At 44.1% G+C, this 24,363-nt stretch overlaps 1 protein-coding gene across 4 annotated transcripts in view; it reads left to right on the forward strand.

Moving 5' to 3' along the window:
* The window catches only part of LOC148037195 (uncharacterized), a 52,978-nt gene that overhangs the window by 23,259 nt on the left and 5,356 nt on the right, over positions 1-24,363 (forward strand). For all 4 annotated transcript variants that reach the window (XM_087676115.1, XM_087676116.1, XM_087676118.1 and 1 more), the window contains exons 4-8: positions 15,540-15,580; positions 15,655-15,723; positions 15,917-16,017; positions 16,101-16,179; positions 16,273-16,371. In XM_087676115.1, the coding sequence (XP_087532241.1) occupies positions 15,540-15,580; positions 15,655-15,723; positions 15,917-16,017; positions 16,101-16,179; positions 16,273-16,371 (389 nt within the window). The remainder of the gene's footprint in view (positions 1-15,539; positions 15,581-15,654; positions 15,724-15,916; positions 16,018-16,100; positions 16,180-16,272; positions 16,372-24,363) is intronic.

Consider the following 24,363-nt stretch of genomic DNA (forward strand, 5'->3'; position numbering starts at 1 on the left):
TTGCACTTCACTCCAGTCTTCCATGACAACTAGCCTTCACCTTTCAGTGATTACTTCCATAGCTCACTGCTTTGAGGGTTGCATTTCGCTCCCTTCACTGTGCAGATTTCCTTCAGGTGATGCCGCCTTTTTTTTTTTGCAAGTTCTTTGAAGGATACACATAGTAGAACAGATGATTAGGCTCTCTTCAACTCTGAAAGGCATTCCACATCAAAACACAGGCAATTTTCTTGTTTTTTGCAGGTTCTTTGAAGGATACACATAGCAGAACAGATAGAGAGGGGATACGATCAAGGTCATGCATGCAAGGCATATCTCTAGTGAGCATGCAAAGGAGTCTTCATGAAAGAAGACAATAGTGCCACAACATGAGAGATATCTGGCCTTATATGAATGAGTGAGATCAATGAGCCAACAAGGCACCTATATCTAGTGGCGTTTGGAAGGGGATCTCATGGGATACTAAGTTTGGACTTAGGGTCCATGGGGCAAGATATGGGATTACATTGATCCATACCAAACTCCAAAAGTAGCTTGGAGATGTGCCTATACTGAGAGATGAAAATGCCCTTTCTTAAATCGGTCATGTGGAACTCGTGGTGGAATCTTTTTTGGTAGAAGCTGTTCTAAAGGAAAAACTGATCAAAATGCTGGTACCAAGCCCTAGGAGCTTGCTTTAGGCCATAGAGATCCTTTTGCAAAATGGTAGACATGGTCCTCCTTCCCAAGCATGTAGAAACATAGAGGCTGATCTACATATATCTCCTCTTGTAAGACACCATTCAAGGAGGTAGACTTCATGCTCATCTAGTAAAAGGGCCAATGATGATGGGCTGTAGGAGCTAAGTTAGTTCGAATAGTAGACAAACAGATCATTGTTGCAAATGTCTTTGAATAATCCAAGCCTACTCTTTGTGTGAATCCTTGGGCAACAATTCTAACTTTATGCTTGTCCAAGGTGACATCGGTAAAATATTTGGTCTTATCACATCTATCACCTTCCGCTTGCGTGATTGCAGAACCAACTTGTAAGTCTGATTTTTCTCAATGGAATTGAGCTTCTCTTTCATAGCAAGGTGTCAAACATCTTGTGCCAAAGCCTCCTCAATGGTGGTATGCTCTTGATCCTCTTAAATCTGTGACATAAGGGCATAGTTCATCATATCTTGACTCACCACAATAAGATGAGTTTCTTGAATTTGCGTCGAGCTTGCCTTGTACTTCTTGTCCATATGGATATATGAATCACACCCAAAGATGTGAAAAAGTGAGACCAAATGCTTCTTGCAAAAGAAAGCATGGTAGAGAGTCATGTCCTTCAAGGCCATTGTTGGAGACTTGTTGCAGATTGAACTACAATCAAGATTGCCTCATCCCAAATACTAGCAGTTTCATTATATGACCGCTTTCCTAGAGAGTGTCTATGTCCCTCATGCCAAACCTAGTTTGGAAGGATGCACTCAACTATAAATAGATAGGTTGCCCACCACTCAGCCTAATCTCTAGCCATCAGCAGCAGGCGACAGTTCTGAGCCTTCTTCTCCTTCTTGGCATCCATCAACAGTTTGTGTTTTGCTGCTGCAGGTCCACACAACCTGTGTTTGCAGATCAGAAGCTGTTGCCAACCTGCCACATCATCATTATCAGCTGCATTTTCAGTTTCAGCAGCCATCTACCTCATCCAAACCATATTCAGTATGTTGCCCACTCTTTCGAGCTGCGCTTGACATGTTTAGCATGATCCAAACTCTCTAGATCTGCATTTGGTACTTCTAAACACTCTCTGAGGCTGTCTGTTGCATTTCAGGATCCATACAGAGTACATCATACTCTCCATCCTCATACTCTCTGCTTCGGTACTTCAACACAAGGGTTCTAGGTTTTGTATTCACTCTGTATAGTGTGTTTACTTCTTTGAGCATTATATTTGTTCATTCATTTTCTCCATCTTCTATGTTCATTGTCTTTTGAGTTATCCTAACCCTACTAAGTTCTTTTATCAGTTTGCTTTGTCATACAATTGTGTTTGATTTTATGTTCAAGTATTTCTTTACAAAGGACAGCCTTGTCTAACATATTGTCCAATGATAAAGGGTTCAATAATACCACCATTCAACATGACACATGAAGCATTGCTGCTAATAGAGTATAGCAACTGAGACATGCGTGATCCAAAATCCATGGTCTGAATAAGCTCCACCAAAAAATACTGTTCCAAATAGTCAAAGATCTTCTTCAAATCCAACTAATTGAGAAGAGCAACTTGGTTGGGTGCCACGCACAATCTATGTCCATTCATACATCCAAGATATCATGCAAAATATTTTTGCCCTTGATGAGCCAATACTGAAGGGATGCACAAGGTAGGGAGTGTCAGAGTGCAGCGGTGCGGAAGCGTAGGACTGAGAGTGAGAGAACGCAGAGAGAGAAGGGAGAGAAAGAGACAGTGTACACTGAAGATCTGCTGTATAAAGAATGCTGAATACAAAGATATACACGGGCGCAGTGCGCTGGACTGCGTGTCTCCACCTCGACGATGCGACCTGCTGTCCACCTCGAAGTCTGCTGCAGTCTGCACTGTCTGCTGTCTGAAATCTGCGAACAGAGACAGAGATCTGCACGGCACCGGTCTGTAATCTGCGACAGAGAATGAATGGGAAGACTGCTGGAGACCTCAGGTATAAATAGCCGAAATCTGCCCAAAGAATAGGACAGGTCGGCTGCATTAAATGCAGCCGACTGGGCTGCAGGCAGTCGGACTGCCACGTGGCAGTCCGACTGCACAGTCCGACTGTGCAGCCCTGGTGCAGCCCTGGCTATGATCTCTCTAACACCCCCTCTCAGAGCCTGGGCAAGGCAGAAGCCTGAGGGATCTGGAATGTTGCCGAAGTAGAGCCTGAGGAAGAGCCTTCGTAAACAAATCCGCAAGATTATCCTCCGTCTTGCAATACTCCACAGTGATGGTCTCATCCAAAAGCTTTTCTCGGATGAAGTGGTACTGGATCTCAATGTGCTTCGTCCGGGCATGAAAAACAGGATTCCTCGCCAAGGCAATGCAACTCTCATTGTCACATCGCAGCAATGTAGGACGAGTCTGGGGGCACCCAAGCTCCTCCAACAATCTCCGAAGCCACACAACCTCGCATGTGGTGGAAGATGCGGCCCGATACTCCGCCTCAGTAGACGAAAGGGCTACCGTGGGCTACTTCTTGCTACTCCATGAAATAACTCCTGCACCCAAAGTAAAGCAGTAACCTGTTGTAGACCGCCTGTGGTCCACGTCACCGGCCCAATCCGAGTCGCTCCAACCTGCAAGTACAAGATCTGACCCATCTGTCCCTGCGGGGTAATGAATCCCCAAATCAGACGTCCCCCTCAGATACCGAAGTATCCTCTGAGCAGCCTGCCAATGCACCGTCTTAGGTTCACTCATGAACCCTGCCAAGAGCCCAACAGCAAAACATAGATCAACCCTGGTGTTGAGAAGCCAAATCAAAGACCCTATCAACTGTCGATAGCGGGAAGCATCCGCCAAAGGAGAAGCTGAGTGGGAAGTGGCCTTCCAGTTCGGATCCATAGGAGTAGAGAGGGCCCGACAATCATCCATCTCAAAAGACACCAAGAGCTCCTGTACATATCTCTGTTGGGAGAGAAAGATCCCCCTCTGAGACTGAAAAATCTCATGTCCTAAAAAGAAATGGAGTAGCCCCAAATCCGTCATCTCGAACGTCCGATGTAAAGCTGACTTTGTCTCCTGGACCTGCTGTGCATCATCACCTGTGACAATCAAATCATCAACATATAATACAAACAGCACACAACCATCCTCGGAAGTGTGAACATACAGCTGCGGATCGGCCTTGGACCGCCGATATCCCAACTGAGTCTGGAGGAACGAATTAATCTTCTCGTTCCAAGCTCGCGGGGCCTGCTTGAGACCATACAGGGCCTTCTTCAACCTGTAGACTTTCCCATCTGAAGAACCAAAGCCAGGAGGCTGCTCAACGTAGATCTCCTCCGTCAAATCACCATTCAGGAAGGCCGACTTCACATCCAGCTGATAAACAGGCCATCTCCTATGGCCAGCCAAAGCAAGAACAGCTCTAATGGTTGCCATACGAGCTGTAGGGGCAAAGGTGTCATGACAGTCAATCCCTGGGCGCTGGGCAAAACCCTTAGCAACAAGGCGAGCCTTGTGCTTATCCAAAGTACCATCACTGAGATATTTGGTCTTGAAGACCCACTTGACTCCAATCACCTTCTTCTTCGGGGGGCGTGGCACAAGTGACCAAGTGCCATTCCTCTCAATAGCCTCCAACTCAGCTTCCATAGCTTTCTTCCATGGGGCGGACTGTAAAGCCTCCTTCACGGAGGTGGGCTCTCGATCCTGCATAACTCGGGACATCAAACAATAATTGGAGCACACAAGCTCCGAAGAATGCGCCTGGTGCCTCCGTGACCGCCGCGGACCATCCTGCGGTCCCCACTCCTCAAGAACCCCCTCGATCCCTGAATCACGGAGTGTGTCACGGGCCCAGCGAGGAGGAGGCCGAACCTCCCCTCGTCGTTCTCCATCAGTAGAAGACTCTGGAATGTCCACCAGTGGTAACTCCTCAGAAGGATCCGGTGGAACAATAGACTCTGTGTCAGAAACAGAATCATAATCAAACGGCACAGGCTCCAGTGGAACTGTAGAAGGAGCCAAACTCTCCCCTGGATCTCCAAGAACGGGATGCTCCTCACCCGTTGAAGAAGCCGGAACCTCCACAAACCGCACATCACGGCTAGTATATACATCCCGCTTGACGGGATCATACAGTCGGTAGCCTTGGGACTGGGAGCTGTAGCCAACAAATACCTGTTTGCGGGAAGCCGCTTCGAATTTGTCACGGTGAGCTTTGGGAATGTGAACATAGGCATCACACCCAAAGACCCGAAAGTAAGAAACATCTGGCTTCGTTCCAAAATACGCCTCAAATGGAGTCATCCCTTCCACGGCCGAAGTAGGAGATCGGTTAAGAATGTGGACTGCAGTAGCCACAGCCTCGGCCCACAGAACCTGGGGGGTCTGTCGGTGCTCCATCATGGTGCGCGCCATCTCGATCACACTACGGTTCTTTCGTTCGAGAATACCATTTTCTTGTGGAGTATTCGTATTGGCAAACTCCTGGTGAATTCCTCTATCTGCACAAAACCGAGCAAATTCATTAGAGACAAATTCACCTCCCTTGTCGGATCGCAAGGTCTTCAACTTCCGGCCTGATCGGTTCTCCTCAAAGAGAAGCCAATCCTTGAAGTGTGAGAAAGCTTCTGATTTTAGTGCCAAAAAGTAGGCCCATGTCATCCTGCTATAGTCATCCACGATCAGCATGAAGTACGAGCTCCCACGCAGGGACTCATTCCTCATAGGGCCACATAGATCCGTAGATACTAACTCCATCGGTGAAGTAGACCGCCGTGAAGCGGTGTGGGGGATGGCATCCCTATGCTGCTTCCCCCTTATGCAGGAGACACATGGCTGCTGGCTCACCACTATATCCGGTAACCCTCGAACAAGCTGTCCCCGTGACGCCTTCCGAAGATAGTCATAGTTCAGGTGACCAAACCTAGCATGCCATAATTCAGACTGTGACTGTGAGGTAAGAAGAATAGTAGAGAAGGCAGTGGAAGACTTCAGTTTGTAAATGCCGTTCTCCTCATATCCAGATGATAGAACCTTCCTCGATACACGATCAAGGACTCGCACTGTAGAACTGTCAAACTCCACCAGAAGACCAAGGGAACAAATCTTATGGACTGAAAGGAGATGGTACCCCAATCCTGGTACATGCAAAACCTCTGAAGTATGGGTGCCACCTCGTCCATCCGGAATAAGCTGCATCTTACCCCGACCTGCAATAGAAACTGAAGAGCTGTCTCCAATGAGAACCTGCCCACGCGAAGGTCGCAGCTGGGCAACACCATCTGATGAAGGAGTCATGTGCCGTGAGGCACCACTATCAATAATCCACTCTCGAGATTGGGAAGCCGCCATCGCAGCATCAGAAGCATTCGGTGAAGCGTCCTCAATGACAACTAAATGTAGAAATGCAGCTGATGAGGGTGCAGCCACCGCTCCAGAATCCTTGGTGTCCTTCTTCTTGGTGTCCTTCGAGTCTTTGTCAGGGCAATCCTTCTTCCAATGGCCAGTCTTTCCACAAATATGGCATGTGGAGTCTTTGTCCTTGTCCTTCTCCTTGTCCTTCTTGGACTTGTTATCCCCCTTCTTCTTCTTTTGGTCCTTCCCCTTCTTCTGAGAGGCTTGACCTGTCAACGCCTCCGTCTTGGAAGCATTCTGTCCCTTTAACTGTTCCTCTTGGTCCAAGACCATAGGAACCAACTCCTCCCACCGAAGAGTAGACTCTCGCCCCGAAGCAATAAGGGCAGAGTAAAATGTACCGAATCGTGGCGGCAACTGGGACAAAAGTGTAATCGCCATGTCTTCGGAGGAGATGGGCTTCCCCGCATTCTGAACCTGCATCTGTAGCTGCCTTAGCTTGTTAATGTGTTCCCTTAGCGAAGAAGACTTATTGACGGACAAGGTCCGCATCTGTACCTCCAAAGAAACCCTCTTCATCAGGGTCATCCGATTGTACATTTGATCAAGCTCCAGCCATATCTCACGAGCCACCGTCAAGTGCTCGATGTGAGCGATCACAGCTGTAGTGCATGATAGAAAGAGAAAGGATCGAATCCGGGCATTCAGTTTGTCCCAATGAGACTGGGCCCTGGCCAACTCCGCACGAGCATCGGAAGAGAGTTTGGACTCATCTCTTACCGAGGGCCGGTCAATATCTTCCTGAACCAACTCCGCCAAATCATAGGACTCCAGAATGGCCAACATCATAACGCGCCAAATGCGGTAGTTGTCGCCGTCGAGCTTCTGATCTGTAGGAAGAGCCGGTAGGACAGGCACCTTCCGGTCCATAATCGCCTGGAACTCCAAGTCCATCTCTGTAGACATCTTCACCTGCAATGCCTTCTCAAACGCAAAAGCAGCCCCCTCTGACTGAGTAGACTCAGTCTGCTAAGGCTCTTCAGCGTCCCGAAGCTCCTTCACCCGCCGGAGGCGATGAAAAAGCAAATCCTGCACTTTTAGGTTGAAAACTCAAACTTTCTCCGCGACAAACAGCAGTAAACAGCAGCAAATCCACCACCTGTACTCCTTTCCTGTGCGCCCACACTCGTTTCAGCCTTGTTCCAAGGCGCAGCCCTCCTGTCTGCCCTTAAACGCAAAAAACGCAAATTTGTGTCGCGATGGAAACTCCACTTCAGGTTGATTCTGCGCTCAGTCAGCCCTCAAACACTGCTCTGATACCATGTCAGAGTGCAGCGGTGCGGAAGCGTAGGACTGAGAGTGAGAGAACGCAGAGAGAGAAGGGAGAGAAAGAGACAGTGTACACTGAAGATCTGCTGTATAAAGAATGCTGAATACAAAGATATACACGGGCGCAGTGCGCTGGACTGCGTGTCTCCACCTCGACGATGCGACCTGCTGTCCACCTCGAAGTCTGCTGCAGTCTGCACTGTCTGCTGTCTGAAATCTGCGAACAGAGACAGAGATCTGCACGGCACCGGTCTGTAATCTGCGACAGAGAATGAATGGGAAGACTGCTGGAGACCTCAGGTATAAATAGCCGAAATCTGCCCAAAGAATAGGACAGGTCGGCTGCATTAAATGCAGCCGACTGGGCTGCAGGCAGTCGGACTGCCACGTGGCAGTCCGACTGCACAGTCCGACTGTGCAGCCCTGGTGCAGCCCTGGCTATGATCTCTCTAACAGGGAGATGCTTATAAAAGTGATTAGCTAGCACCTTGAGGAATATCTTGTACATAGTACTCATCAAGGAAATCGTGTGCCAATGTTTAAACATCAAAGGGAAAGTTACTTTGGGGATCAACTTAATAACACTTTTCTAGGATACATGCATGATTCCAGTAGCCCAAGCCTCCTAACATGTGTGTTTACTGCATCGAGCATTATATTTATTAATTTATTATTCTTGATCTTCTATGTTCATTGCCTTTGAGTTACCGGAACCCTACTAAGCTCTCTTATCAATTTGCTTTGTCATGTGATGGTATTTGATTATATGCTCGAGTATTTCTTTACAAAAGACAGCCTTGTCTAACCAACTATCCAAGGATAAAGGGTTCAATAACACCACCATTCAGGATGACACATGAAGAAGCATCGCTACTAATAGAGTATGTCAATTGAGAGTGTGTGACCTAAACCTGTGGTCTACATAAGCTCCACTAGAAAATACCGTTCTAAATAGTCAAAGTTCTTTTCCAAATCCAACTAACTAAGAAGAATCAATTGGTTGGGTGCGGCACAAAATCTATGCCCATCTACATATTCGAGATATTATGCAAGATATTTTTGCCCTTTTGATAAATCCATACCGAAGGGGATGTGCAATGGTAGGGAGATGCTTTTGAAGTCGATTAGCTAGCACCTTCGAGAATACCTTGTACATAGCACCCTTCAAGGAAATCCGCACCAATGTTTAAACATCACACACAAAGGGACTTTGGGGATTAACTTAATAGCACCTTCTTTCCAGGATGTATGTATGATTTCTAGTAGCCCAAACCTCATGAGTCTTGACATGTAGTTGTCAAAGGCTTCACTAACAAGGGAGTAGCATAAGTCTCGAAAAATTCATTCATGAGTCTATCCCAACCAAGACTTTTATCCTCCTGACACGTGCCTGTCAAAGGCTTCACTAACAAGGGAGTAGCATAAGTCTCAAAAAATTCATTTATGAGTCTATCCCAACCAAGGCTTTTATTCATTGGCAAGTGCAATAATACAATACACTAATGCTTGCCCAATGGGAGCCCTATATCTCTCTCTCTCTCTCTCTCTCTCTCTCTCTCTCCCCTGACTGTCTGTTGCAACAAGGCAAGTGGACATAGGAAGAGTGGCACAGGTCAAGTCGGATGATTCAAGGGCCTTTTTCACAAGAGAGAACTCTCTTTCTCTCTCTCTCTCTCTCTCTCTCCCCTCCCCTCCCTTCAACTTGCACCTTTGCCCTAGCACTCTCGCCCTTCACCACTACCCCCTCCTCTCCTTTTTCAACTTGTGCCTTTGCCTTGCCATCGACCCACCTTGCTTTAGATCTCGTCCCATCTTGCCCCACCTCCATTGTGTCCCTATCTTGCACAACAACCCCCCCCCCCCCCCCCCCCCCCCGCCTGACCCTGCCCTGTTGCTGGCCCTAAGCCTGCTGCCCCTGCCCTTGCAATCCCCCCTCCCCCATGCGCCCTCACCTCCGCCTTGTCCGTGAGTTGACCTTGCCTCATTGCCCTTCCCTTGTCACGCAAGTTTGCATCTTGAGGCCTTTCATTGAGGTCGCATTGTCAAACCCGTCCTGCCATCCTAGAGGATCTTGGAAAAATTGATCCATTGCTGAAGTGAGAAACCATGCCTTGACACATCTAAGAGACAAAGATAAAACCATAGACCATCAACACCACAGACACATGGCAAGTGTGGACACGAAGTTAGATACACTCAAGAAAGTGTTGAAAACGCTCATTGCCAACACAAAAAAACTTGGACAACAGTATTAACCAAGTGCAGCAATGCCATCTAGACAAAATCACAAAACTTGAAAGTGAAGCCGAAGAATGGAGGAATGAGAAAGCAACCATGTTAATGGAAATTCAACAACTAAAAGAAGAGATTGTGGTGCGAAAGAACATTGGATGAGAGGAAGGAGAGATCCAAGAGGACATGATCATTGCCATAAAGGAGGAAATCTCCAAAGCGGTGGACATTAAGCTAGAGGCCACGCAACAAGGGTGGGTGGAGGTAGTGAAGAAGAACATAGAAAAGGATGTGGAAAATGACAACCAAAAAAGAGGAGGTATGCATGGTCAATGCCATGTTGGAGGAAGAGAGGATGAGGCAAGTGAGGTGACTAAACGTATGTGTAAATGGCATACTCGAGGAGGAGGACTCATTGCTTGTAGAGGATGGTAAGAATTTGTGCATATGCCTTAGGTATAATGAGAAAGAAGCACTCCTCTTTACAAAAGCTTGGGTAGTTGGAAAGGAACTGCAAAAACACACACTCATTCTAAGGTTTCGAGACGAAATGGAGAGGACGGCCTTCATGAGGAAGAAAGCCATGCTACGCGGACTCCTAGGGGATCCCATCTACCTAGATGATGACCTTACCAAGATGCAGGTGGACCATATGTACCCAACCATGCCCGAAATAATCAAGGCTAGGAAGGAGGGCAAAAAGCTAGTATATAGAGATGGTCGAGTCATCACTGATAGCAAGGCAGTTTAATAGGACACGCTGCCTATGAGGGAGACAACTTAGATATATGGATGATAGTATGGAACTGTAATGGCTCATTATGGACATGCCTAGGGAGGATGGAGGAGGTGATGGAGAATTGATCACAAAGACACACCAGAGTCTTTGAGAGGGGACTACACAGAGTATAGGGATATGTATGGGAGTTAATGTACAGGAGCTAGAAATGACATCAAGGCATCACATGAGGATTTGGAGGAGTGGCAATTTGATCAAACAAGAGCTACAAGATAGAATCCACATCATGGCATGAGATCGCAATGAACGATACATGTGGATTAGAGTGGAGATCTCCTATGGTTTGATGCTATATATTGCCCTCTACTACTACTCCCCATGAGGGTCAAGATATACTATTGGGGAGCCGCAGCAGCAACAGGGAGAGGGAGATGGAGAAGGAGAGTCCCCTTTTACAAACCTATCCAGTGAGATTGTTTATACTCTAGCCTAGGGGAGATTCTTCTAGTTGGAGATTTTAATGCGAGAACATAGAGCAGACAGTGTGACACATGATTTTGAGGATCCACAGAGGCCATAGGTGATGGATGAAGAGGAGGCATGCAAATATAGGCTATCTGCTAATACTGGAGGAGACAATACTCGCTATGGCTAGTACCTATTAGAGGTGATATTTCCAAGATATCCAAGGTGCAAAAATGCATGGTCTTATCTACCACCGAGGGTGAGTACATTGTAGCCACTGGGACTTGCAAGGAGCCCCTATGTATAGCCTATCTAGTTGTGGATCTTGATTTGACTATGACTCCTATACTACATTTAGATTGGATGAGTGCCATTAAGGGCCAATAATCCTATCTTCCATGCAAAAACAATGCACGTTGAGATGTACTATCACTTTATTAGAGAGGTGGTAGAGGACAAGTCCATTGAGCTTGTGAAGATTCCTACGAATACGAATCCTGCAGATATGCTCACTAAGAGTCTCTCAATGAAATGATATGCCTTTCTTAGAATTTTAAAAAGCATAGGATGAGATGATATCTTTCCTCATCGTATTGTACTTTTCTTCTTTTATCTTTTACTCCTCATCATTGATACATGCCTTTAAGTGGGAGATTGTTGGGGGGTTAAAGGCCATTTGTGTCTAGCCACCTACATCTACTTGTATATAAACATGCATAGCCACACACTATAGGTGGTGGGCGCCCATTACTATTACTTTGTTATTTATTCTTTTAGTGATAAATAGAATAAGAGAAGGTAAGTCACATATCATTAGAGCAGCACACAGCCCGTAGATATAGGGGCATTAGACACAGATGCTATATCAAATGGAGACGAGGGAAGTCCACTAGCGATATGAGCAACAACTGACAAAGTTGAGGGCCGAGTCCAGATATTACCCTCATACTATTTCATCCGAGATGTGTGCCATACTCTATTCACCGATCTTGACTGGGTGGAACTAGATATAGGGATATCATTCAACCACACAGCTAGACATGTACTATCACATCCTTTCATTGTATTCCTATATCAACACTATGTTATTTTGTACATCACTTTAGCTTCTTTTCATAGTATATTTGATATCACTGACTATCTTTCAGCACATCACACTCTGATATCTAATGATGACCAACATTGTACATGGTTTTGTCTCGTAAGCCAATTTTGGCCTTAGCAAACATTAATCTCTCTCTCTCTCCCTCCCTCTCTCTCTGTTACGCTTGTTACATTCCTTTGAAGTTCCGGTATGAATGCTCCTTATCCACAAGCACTTTTACCTTCAAGCTAGACAAGGGTTTTTTTCTCCATATGAACACTTGTTGGTGGGTGTAACTAGCCTTCCTTCCGCGAATGGGTGGTAAATCCTTGATTACAACTTAATTACAGTAGCAAACAATTAATGAAAATCTGAAAATACAAGTTTACCTACTAATCTGGGACAATGCACACCCGATTGGCCCCAAAATTGGCGCCCCTTTCGGTATTTCTTTAGCTTTATTGAAGAAAAAATTTGATTTACAATGGGATTCTCCCGATCCCCTTCGAAATCCAAACTCCCCTTGCTGTCCAAAGTGACTAGCGAGACTTCAATCTGATCTGCCCCTTGATTTGGGCACTTAATTGGCCTTCACTCACTTCATAGACGATGGAAATGCCCCAAATTCAATGGTTGGCTAGTCCTCCACCTGAATTTAGCTGAAATTCACCTTCAGCCATGAAAAATCCAAGACTTGGAGCTTTCAATTTTTGGCACGCTTCCTGAGGCTGCTTTCTCAGCCTCCAAGTGTCCAAATGCTGAGGTCTTCGGAGCAAGGTTGTGAAATGGCTAGGAGATGAGAGAGAAAGCTGTAGAGAGAGAAAATTCAGAGTTTTGTCACGAAGAATGATTGAAAATCAGTCAAATGCAGCTGCTGCCCTGCCACAATAGCTTATAGATGCAAAGAATTGAAGAAAATTAGTCATTTACAGCTGTTGCCTTGTCTCAACAGCCTGTAGATGCTGTCACTTGCTGTTGATTGGTCTTCTCTTGCCCCTGGTTGCCTTAGAAGGTCCTCCAATGGCTGCAAATCAGACCAACAATATCTCCTCCCTCTCTCTTGCAGACTGAATACACTAAAAGCCTCTAAAGACGTTTTTAAGTATTGCATGGGCATTTTTGACAAGTGGCAGCCTTCCCAATTGGTTTTTCCAGCATTATCCATAATTAAATATTAATTTTCAGACTTTAAATACTAAAAATTAATCTAATAATTATTTCGGTGCCTTGAAAAATAATCAGGTTGGCCAATAATTAAATTGGCTAGGCAACTTCCATTCTCGAATGTCTCTCTGCATCTTTGACCATCGGATTGTCGTTAGGTACCATTAAACGCCACTTCTCTAGTGTCACCAACTAACACTTATGGCCAAATGAATGACCTAGGCCAACAACTGGCACCAAATACCACCAAGTACCTGTGCGACATAACTTATAGCAACTTTTGCCTTTGATTGATTTCCTCGGATCCTAGGCTCGTAAATTTACTCTAACCCGAATAGCACCTCACATGTACCTCATTTACTTAATCATGTGATTAAAAGTTAATCCACATGTTAAGTGAGGTTTCAAAAATACATGTCCTCGTGACAGCGGGTGTGGTACTTAGTACCTTAGGGATTGTACTTTCATTATCATTATCACATATGAGACGTGACCTTCCAACGCTCCCTTCTCTCTTGTTCATTTGTTCACTGTGAGTGTTTGTGAGTGTATGTATGTTTTTGAGTCCTAACCTAATATTGGTATCAAAGGCATACCTCTAATCAGTCACCGTCAAGTCTTGAACTCGCCTTTTGTTGTTCCTCACAAACTATTGCTCTTTGCACCTATCTATATATCCGCAAAGGCTGGTGTGAACAAACTCAAGTGGTGTAGAAGTCCTCTGATGAGTAATAGCCTGTGGATGAGGCTGCCTATGCTGCTTGCCCCTCATAGGGTGTGAACGGGAGGAAAGTCTAGAAATCCCTCAACCATCTCCTCCAATGGTTACACCTGCTATTTACAGCCCCAAAAAGACTTTTTGGTGCCTTGCAAGAGAGTGGAGGGGCCACCTGAGAGACTTCAGTAGTAGGTGACACTCTAGATAGCCTATGCCTATATATACAGCATTGACTTAACCCATTCATCCATCCCACATTCATTCCTTGCGTGTCACACTCTTCCTCTCCACTCTTGCTCACATCCCACCAAGAGGGTATTGCAGTTTGTGGTCTACCGTCTACATCTCTCCCTGCAACAAACGCCCTATCTTCCACACCTTCCAAGCTGCGTTTTAGGCTGCAAATTCTCTTTCTCCACTTGGCCACCATCTCGACCATTTGGCGTCAAATTCAGAGGATTCCGTTTCGCTCCCTTGATAGGTGCCCTTCAGCTTTAGCATACATCTTCGACATCCTACTGCTAGAGGACTACGTTTTACTCCCTTATAGTGCAGATGCCCTTTAGGTGTTCCTACCTTATTCAAACAAGACAATGTAGTCATCGTCACAGCTTTGGCTCCACTGTATCAACTTTGTTCATTTAGCATGATTTCGTGCTCCATCATCTTCTTCTTTTGCGTTTTTCTGAGTTGCTTTGCTCTTCAGTGTTTGCCGTACACACTCTGTTTTTCCCCTTGCAAACCCTACTTTCTCTTTGGTTTGCTTTCATAGCATTCATTTCTTGGTTGTGGCTTTGACTGGGAGTGCTTTGGTGATGAGGGAGTTGACATCTTCAAAAATATGTTTTGGTGTGCTCTTGAATGCCAAGCTCAAGTGCTAGTCAAGAGCACCTGGTGTTAATACCATATAGGCAAATGCTAAAGAAAAGAGGGAAGGCATAGAGTGTATGAAATAGAATAACAGAATCTAATGAATGCTCAATGAGAAAAGAGTCTATAGAGTAATGAGAATGCACAAGATAGGCTCTGTCCTCTATGTCTCATATACTGAGGCTAGAGGTGAGCTGATGGAGTCTAAAGGCTGTGGAAACAGCTTCAAGAGTAGGTCATATGATACGCTTCCAAAATGAAGCAGCAGCAATTCATCAATAATGGCGTGGCAGCCTGGGAAGGCTGGAAATAGTGACAGCAGTCCTCCTGGAGTGCAAATGCAGCAGTGGATGACCTTTGGGGAGTAGCAACCAGCAGGGTGTTGAGGATGATGGTGACCATAGGCAACAAAACACGGGGTGTATGCAGCCTTGACCAGCAGCATGACTGAAATCAGCAACGTCTTGATCAGCTACAGCACAAACAGCAGCAGGTCCTTTGGCAATGAAGGAGAAGTGCAGGGGCTGAAAATGCAGCAGGAGTGTAGGCAATGACTTGCAGGGCAGGAAGATGAAGGCAATAATGGTGATGAAAAATGTGGTGGGAATGAGAGTGGCTGCCCATTATTGGCACTTAGATAGAAAATTTTGAGCCACTTGTCCTACTGCAAAATATTGGTTTGGAGTTAATTGTGCCAGAAAAATAAGATTAATTTAGGCCTTAATCTCACTCGTACAACACTAGTAGCTTTTGTGAATGCTTTTGGCATTGTTCTGAAGGCTTATGACAAGTATGAACTTTGATGCCACGAGTGTGTGTTGGGTTCTGAAATGCCGTATTGAGAATTCCAGGACTTGTCTAACCTTATAATCAATAGCTAAGTTGACTATTTACTTATCAGGTTCTTGCGGGACAGTTTACCATGGCCTTTGGTTTGGCTCGGTGAGTGAGGTAGTTTTTTTGTGTTATAAAATTTCCAAAAAGTTCGAAGGAGTCATTTTGTGTATTTCTCACAGGACGTAGCAGTGAAAGTTTTCACAAATCAAGAATTCTCAAGAGAACTACTGGAAGACTTTAGGGAAGAGGTTTGTGTTTTCATGTCCTTTCTTGTACATGTATTTATCTTTTAACATACAGTCTGTGTTTAATGGGAGTAAAACAAGTCTTAACTGTGTAGGTGGGCTGCTGTTCTTATTATTTGCTGTTAGGATTAATTTGATCCACAACTAGCCTGCCTACTTTTTTATCTGATACACTGGTGCTTTATTTTCTGGTTAGGTGGCAATTATGCGCCGGCTTCGACACCCTAACGTCCTTTTGTTCATGGGAGCAGTCTACTCACCCCAGCATTTGTCTATTGTCACAGAGTTTTTGCCAAGGTACGTTTAATATATTTAATTGTTACTAAGGGAAAGCTAACCTGAAGGAAGGACCAACTCTGTTTTTTGCGCTCTATGATCAGGGGCAGTCTTTTTCGCTTGCTACATAGAAACGCACAGAGGATGGATTGGAGGCGGCGATTATCCATGGTTCTGGATGTGGTGAGCGGTTTATGATACATGGCGGAAAGTATGCATATAATGTCGTAGCTTTCATATTGTATAGGTGTTTTTCTTAATCAGTTTTCTTTGTAGGCACGAGGCATGAATTATCTTCATCATCGTAACCCCCCGATAATACATCGGGATTTAAAATCATCAAACCTCTTGGTGGACAAGAACTGGACTGTTAAGGTTGGTTCCAAGTATTCCTGTCTCACATAATACGATTTAACTTGGGTTTTAGGCCTGTGAGATGATCTTGTGGGTCAATACAGTATGTGGTCCGCCGGCTTGGTTTGGGTATTCTGTTTATTAGCAAGATTTAAGTCAGATATTTGCATGAAAAATAATCTTTGGTACACTGTATATTTGATGGATTGCTTATGAATTTTCTAGTAATGAATGCTTATCTTTTATACCCAAAATTTTGTAATTGAAGCAACATATTTCAAAATTTGGTTCAAATCCTGCTTTTATGAATGTCATGTGCTGAAGTCACTTTGAATATTCAAGTCGAGTATGCTTTTGGATTGCACAGGAATCTCATAATGCATTAGGTTTTTGCAACACTGGAATCTAAGACTTTCATATTCACACTACTAGTCTCCTTGCAATACCTGCTTCTAAATACTTTTGACTCTAATTTGTACATCCCTGAGAATGAATATCGTCACCTACAATTTGAACACACAAATTTTAATCACATTATTGTTCTGAAAATTCGGATAGAGAGTTTCTGGAACCATTTGAAGACATGGCAACAAATTTGAAGAATTGTGTGAGAATGCACAACTTGCAAGCCAAGCCAATGGACAATTTTTTTTGAGACACAAACTCCAAACCATCCTGTTCAGAATGAGACAAACATTATCTATTTATTGGCATTGTTCCACGAACAAAACTTATAGGTGAGCACTGAATAACTTTGGAAATTTATAAATTAGTTATGGAATCCTTGCGAACACAGAATTTAGAGATTCATGAGAAAAAAACTTTGTTGTGGTTTTCCATTTGAATGTATGACCACCAGGTTAATTGGTTGTGCATCCATTTGATAGTGCAACACACAGTTATGTGTTAACGAGTTTGAGAGCTTCTGGTATGCATAGTGAGATGGAGTTTGCAATTTGTGGATGACAATGCATGATATTGATCAAATGAGAAAATGATCATGACAGAAAGTAAGTCATGTAATCTGGTTTATAAGATCCTTATGTGTATTGGGGTGTTATCATGACAGAAAGCAAGTCTTATAATCTGGTTTATAAGTTCTAACTGTATTTCCAGCTGCAATCTGGACAAATCTCATTTAGGATTTCCAGCTGCAGTCTTATCAACAGGCTAAAATTGCAGCTTTGACAGAGGGCCTTGCATGATAGAGGGCTCGCCCAACATGGGTTCCTCAAGGGGAGGAATATTCTGCATAACATTTTGAATGTGCAAATGAGAACAGATTATGTGCAACATACAAATCTGGAGATAATAATGATTCAGGTGGATTTTAGAGAAAGTTTTTGACCATCTTCTTTGGTCTTTTATGCCCAACTCATGTAGAAGATGGGTTTTGAGCAAGGAATATTTCATTTGATCTACACTATCAACAGGGTCTCTTCTTTGAGAGTAATGCATAATGGAGGTGAGCAGTCAAGCCTTGGATACATTTATGTCCTTGAAAGCTAGTAAGGCCAACATTCTCATAGTCATGGACATATTGGACTTTGGGGTTGGGTTCAAGGCTGCATATTAATACCATCACATCGATGCTCATCAGTTGCACAGAATGGGACTTGCTAGCTTTGGGTTGGCAAGGAGAGGTGGCTACACATGGCAATATTACAAGACACTTGGGATATTACTTGGGGGTTTTGTCTAAAAATGAGCTTGATTGAATATTCACTCACATTGCTTACAAATTTGTCTATCGAAAATCACCAGCATGGCCTTTCCATGTGCACTTACAGATTGCTCAAACAATCATGATGCCTATGATTTCATATTATTTGCCATTGCTAGCATGGTCTAAGACCCCCCGCATGCAATAAATCTTACAATCTATTCTTTTGATGCTCTCGAAAAAGGACTACACATTCTGGCATAGCTCAGATTTCCTAGGATTATATCTGTATACATATAAGAATATGGGGGAGGAGCAGTTTTACTTTTGGCATTACTTGGATTTCCTAGGATCATATCAGTACACATAAAAGAATGAGGAGGAGTAATTTTAGATGTGGAGACACATATGATAACACTTTGATCTTTATCTAAAGATGTGTGCTGGTCAGCAACCTTGGGTCTCCATAGCACGATTCTTTCTGTAAGGGACATGTTGGCTGCTTCTAAAATTGTTTCATGGGAAGGAAAACAAGTTCAGCCCAATTAAATAGAATGTAAAGGCTTATCCTAGTTTTTATTGCTGATGTGCTTCTACTTGCATGGCAAACTTTGATGTCATTTTAGTGAGTGCAAAGGATTATTCATGTAGGGTATTGTAATTCACAGGAAACCATTTCAACATCCTTGCTTGTTTAGCAAACCTTTCCCTATTTAGACATGGATAGCCTTGGTAGATCCGAAAATTCGTGGATGGCTGATCTTAAAGCACACATCTACCAATTAAATATATCACGAGTGATTGATGGATAAGAGTGATTTCCTTCTCCACAAAGGCAAAGCTTGGTGGAAATCCATGGTGATAGTGGGTTGCACTTCAAATGCAATGTCTTTATTTGGAGAATGCTGGTACATGGACTCCCTCTTGTTGCTGCTTTTTCAAGATGCAACGTTTCCAATGGTGCTTTCTTCTTTTGTACTACAATTAGGAGACTTGTAAATGTTGGCTTTTGTTCCATTGGGTGGGAAGACACATATGGTCTCTACTGTTCAAGGTTTTGCGTTATATTTCTGGGGCATCTGTGCATCCATGAGATTGGGTTTTTGGCAAGCCTAAACTTATGGACTTTGTGCAGCCATATGTACTGATTGTTTTCCACTTTTGGGGCTGTTGGCATAATTGGACTATTTGATATGCATTTATTTTTTATTCCTATTTTGGATTGCACCATCATTGGACTATTTGGTATATGCTTGAGAGAGAGAGAGAGAGAGAGAGAGAGAGAGAGAGAGAGAGAGAGAGAGAGAGAGAGTGTTATATTAACATCTATAAAAGGCCAAATCGACCTATGAGACCGAAATGTTACATCTGTGAGTCATGAAATTTTCCAGAGTCCCAAAAATAGTTGTCATCTAATGCTATGACTTTGGGGGTACTTTCATCCCAAGATATCTCTAATGGGTCTATCTAGCATAGAGAAGCTAAACCGATGAGGTAAGACTCCTTGATAATGATGTAATATCTGAAGCTCTATAGAAGTCTGTGAGTGTATGCTAATGTATGTCTCTAGGTGCTTGCTTGTGAGTTTGCAGGAGGTGCTCTGTATGTCGGCATAGCTCCAATAGAAATAGCCTCTTTGATCCAAGAAATCTATCACCGTAGGTACTGGTCCAAATCTCTCTCTAAAAAGGCAATGGAAGCATCCTCTGATCTCATAGTATACTAGGTATTTGCATATATAGTACTCTTTTGTCAGTGGCTCAAGCTGAAAGAGCTGGTAAATCCTATCCTTTTGGGGGAGGGAATCCACTCCATACTTGCTTGTCTCGATCCACAGTTGATGTGAAGATGTACGGAGCTGGCCAATGGCATATCATACTCCATGACAGAAGTATGTCCATGTATCATGGATGGATGACAAAGCCATCGGGTGATGTGTAGAAGATGCTTCTGATAGAATGCCATATTTGACCCTAGGTTCTTAGTAGGTGTCACCCATGTCCTGGTTGTGTGCAGTTGAATAATGTCCATCCCAATGATGTTCAATTCCCCTTTGTTGAGCTCCAAGTGGGAACAATCTAGGCTGTGCTGTAGTAGTTGGAGGTGATTCATTTGTAATCCATGTAGCTATAGCCATGCCTTTGTTCGAGCATACTAGCACTCAATATCCTTGTGTAGTGCTAGTTGTCTAGACAACTCTATTGCGAGCTAGGAGTACCTCTTTCTCGGTAAGGAACAAAGGCTGATGTTGAATAGATGTCACACATGGGACTTGTCACTATTGCTGATGCTTTTCTACTTGTCAGTGGGGCTGTTAATGTCCTTCAGATTAGTTCGACGCTACTTTCGTGTTTCTCGAGGCTATTGCAATTTGTGGAACGCCATCTCCACCTCTTTATGGGCTATGCAGCCTTTTCCCTCTTTAAACCAAGAGGCCCCTTGGTAGGATTGGATGATTGATTGTCAGTTGCTTTTGGGTTGTGCTTCAGCAAATCAGAAATATCATTTGCTTATTTGCGATAAGGATTGGCTTGTCCATAAACGCAATAGCACCTGGGGTATCGGTGGGAAAGGTGAAACATGATGGAAATATGTGGTAATAACAAGTTGGTTTAATAAAATGCGTTTCCGATCCAAGGTCTTTATTTGGAGAATGTTGATTTGTGTGCTTCCTCTTGCCTCTTTGCTCTCCAAGTGAAGGATTTCCAATGGCTGCTACGTCTTTTGTCAAATGTTGGTAGAAAACCCTTGCCATCGGTTCCTTACTTGCTCAGCGGCGTGGAAGGTTTGGTCACTACCATTGGCTATTTGGTTCCAAGTGGTTGGGCTATCGATGCTTCCAAAGGACTGGGTCTTTGAACATCCCAAGTTTGTGTCCTGTGCATGTCATTTGCTTATTTGCGATAAGGATTGGCTTGTCCATAAACGCAATAGCACTTGGGGTATCGGCGAGAAAGGTGAAACATGATGGAAATATGTGGTAATAACAAGTTGGTTAAATAAAATGCGTTTCCAATCCAAGGTCTTTATTTGGAGAATGTTGATTTGTGTGCTTCCTCTTGCCTCTTTGCTCTCCAAGTGAAGGATTTCCAATGGTTGCTGCTTCAATACAATTAACTATTATAAAAAAAGAGAGAGTATGGACCTCAGTGACAATCAGAGAACGCCAGTCCATTCTTGGGTTTTGGGCAAGATGCCATCCATGGCCACATTACAATCCTGTCATCCTTGCCTCTTTTAGTTTATACGATGGACAAGTCTTTGGCACATCTGGCAGACTCACAATGATTTTATCTTTAATTCAGCCTTGAGCATCCATCGTCATGTGGGTTGTGTGTGAGGCTTGCTACTATGGCAAATTACATCCATGGTTTCGGCTGGCTTGATACTTGGAGAGGTGGTTGCTTCATGCATGGATATTGTTCACTTTACCCCTATTATGCCGCCACTTCATGATCCTCTTCTTTTGTTCCTATAGCATGGTGTTTTCATAGCCTTTTGCCTTCATGAATGTTTGATGTTGGTCTCTAATCCTGCTTGGTTGGACAGAAGGCTTGATGTAAATATTTCTATACATTAATTCAAACTTCTTCACAAAAAGAGAGAGAGAGAGAGAGAGAGGTCAAGATGGCGGATCTGGCTCCCTCCTGACCTAGTGACAAGCTTCTGCCTTGTGCGCTGTGGGAGATCTCCCCTCAGACCAGCGTGGGGTTTATTCTACCACCTTGACGTCAATATCAAGCCCTGCCTCGACATCTCACCTTGGCGACCTTTTGCGCTGATGCTTCATCGGATTTAATTGGATTTGCCCCAGTGCCATCGTCTTCTGCCTGTCGTTAAACGGGTAAACCCTATTCGTCCTGTAGCTCTGCATCCTCTTTGTCTCCACAAGCTTGCACCTCGGATCAGCAGCGTCGCTGTCTGAGGAGGGTCACACGCAGTCTTCTTGGTCCTCCCTTCTTTTCTGATAGGTAGTGTGTCACACCTACCCGCCCTGTTAAAAGCCCTGTAAATCGACCTGCTACTGCGTTCCTTGTACATACTCTCTTTTGCTCGACCTACAGATTTGGCATCCCTTCTGCTTGTGGCGTCTGCGTGAACGACTGAAGGAGAGAGAACTCCTTTTGCACCTACTATTTCGGCGTAGAGTGTTTCCACACAGGACCTGCAGAAGTCACTCCCAGCCCAGATCTGGTGGGACACAGCCTGTTTAGTGTACAGCGATACATCTTGTGATCACCATCTACTTCTATAATGGCGAATTTGCAGGAATCCAATGGCATCGATATGGTCTTTCTCGATTAGCAGATTGGGTAAGGGAACCCAACAATATGGTATTCAGCATGCTTCCTTGTTTCGAGCTGAATTGCAGCATGCTCAATCCTTGTTAGCTCATTCCTTGTCTTTGTGTCAGACTGGGGACTCTAACAATGACTTGCTCACATGCATTGAATGGCTGAAAGGTAGGGTCCAATCTCTTTAGGAAGAGGAATATGCAAAATATAAATTGTTGGCCACAGCTGAAGCTTTACATGACAACAACTGTCAAGCTCATCAATTTTTTGCTCGTCTGCATCAGAAATATGCCCGGGAAAATATTGTGTGCTTAATATTGTGACTGATCCTGCCTCCATTATTTAGATGACTGTCGACTTTTACAGGGCCTTGTTGGGTTCGCAAGAGATTCTTTCCGATGCTATTCTCTCGGCTCAAACATATATTTGTGACCTGTTAGTAATCACGCCAAACCAGAATGGGTGAATCTAATGGAGGCTGATATTTTTGAAGATGAAGTGGAAGAGGTGTTGTCTCACTTGCCTAGAAGGAAAAGTCCTGGTTGGGGCGGGCTTCCTAATGAGCTGTTTTCAGCCCATGTGCAACAGCTTAAGGACCCATTAACATGCTTGTGTCAGCAGGTGTGGAACTCTGGTATGATGCCTATGGATTGGAAGAAAGCTGTCATCAGGTTGTTGCCCAAGGTTCCCTCTCCGACCTCTTTGAAACAATGGAGCCCATTTCTGTTATGGGATTGTTATATAAAATCTTCTCTAAAATTATTGCCAACAGACTGCAAAAAGTTTTTCCGCTCCTCATTCATCCACGGCAATATGGTTTTATTAAAGGTCGGAATATTATGCACAAAATTTTGAATGTTCAGCTCGGAATTGACTATGCCAAAGCATCTAGCCAATAGGTTGTTATGCTTCAGCTGGATATTGAGAAGGCTTTTGATCATGTCAGCTGGTCTTTCTTGCGGTAATTAATGTCTGCAATGGGTTTTGGGCCCCGTATGATTTCTCTAGTTGATACTATCAGTTAGGGTGCTGTGGCCCATATTGCTCTTAATGGAGGGATTATTGAGGGAATTGCCTTATCCCGGTCTCTTCAGCAAGGTTGTCCTCTTAGCCCTTTGCTGTTTGCTTTGGTTACTCACCCCATGCTCTCATTACTGGATAAGTTGGCAGCTCAAGGTGAGATAGTTGGCTTAACTCTTCTTGGCGGTGACCAGCTTGTGGGTCAATCTTTGGTGGATGATTCTTTTATGTTCCTTAAGGCGGATGGTATTAATGTTAATCAGGCAATGGTGGTTCGAAATCTTTTTGCTTTGGCATCGGGTCTTCACATTAATACTCAGAAATCTATCCTCTCTCTTGTACGGAGAACGATCTGCAGGCCTTGGGCTGGAATGGAATTACGATCACAAGGGGCAATATAACCAGACACTTGGGATACCCTATTGGTGTGGAGGTTGCTCCTTGAGCCTTGTTGGATTCGATGGCTTCCCGAATTCATGACAGGTTCATGTACTGGAAATCCTAGAGTTGGCCACTACATGTTAGACTAAAAGTGGCTCAATGTATAATGATCAATATGATCTCATTCTTTCTACCACTACTTCCTTGGACAAAGAAGTCCGTTTTGGATATGGTTCAACCTATCAGATTTATGCTCTAGAAAAAGAAAGGCAATCGTTTGGGACAGGTATGGATCTCCTGGCAACACGTGACCACTCTGAAAAGGATGGGGGGTGCAGCTTTGTTGGATGTCAATTTGCATATGGCTGCTTTGAGGCTTTCCTTGTTACAGAGTCTATGTACTCAGTGTCATCCTTGGTCAGACATTGCTAAATTCTTCATAGAAAAAACGGGCATCTCTCATGGTAGCACGGTTATTCATGCTTCCTGATGGCATGTTCTTAACTCTATGAGGCCTTTAAAGGTCTCCCAGTTTTTTCTTCTTTCTCATTTGATAGCTTCTTGGCAGGAGATGCTTCCGTTTCGCACTTTGGTGTCCCCTGGATATTCGGAAAGATGAAAAATTGCTACAAGGAGAAATACTGGCTTGCTCAA

Source organism: Lygodium microphyllum, chromosome 4 (genome assembly GCF_053477565.2).
Source record: "Lygodium microphyllum isolate KBCC chromosome 4, Lygodium_microphyllum_v1.1.10, whole genome shotgun sequence".
Classification (NCBI taxonomy): domain Eukaryota; kingdom Viridiplantae; phylum Streptophyta; class Polypodiopsida; order Schizaeales; family Lygodiaceae; genus Lygodium; species Lygodium microphyllum.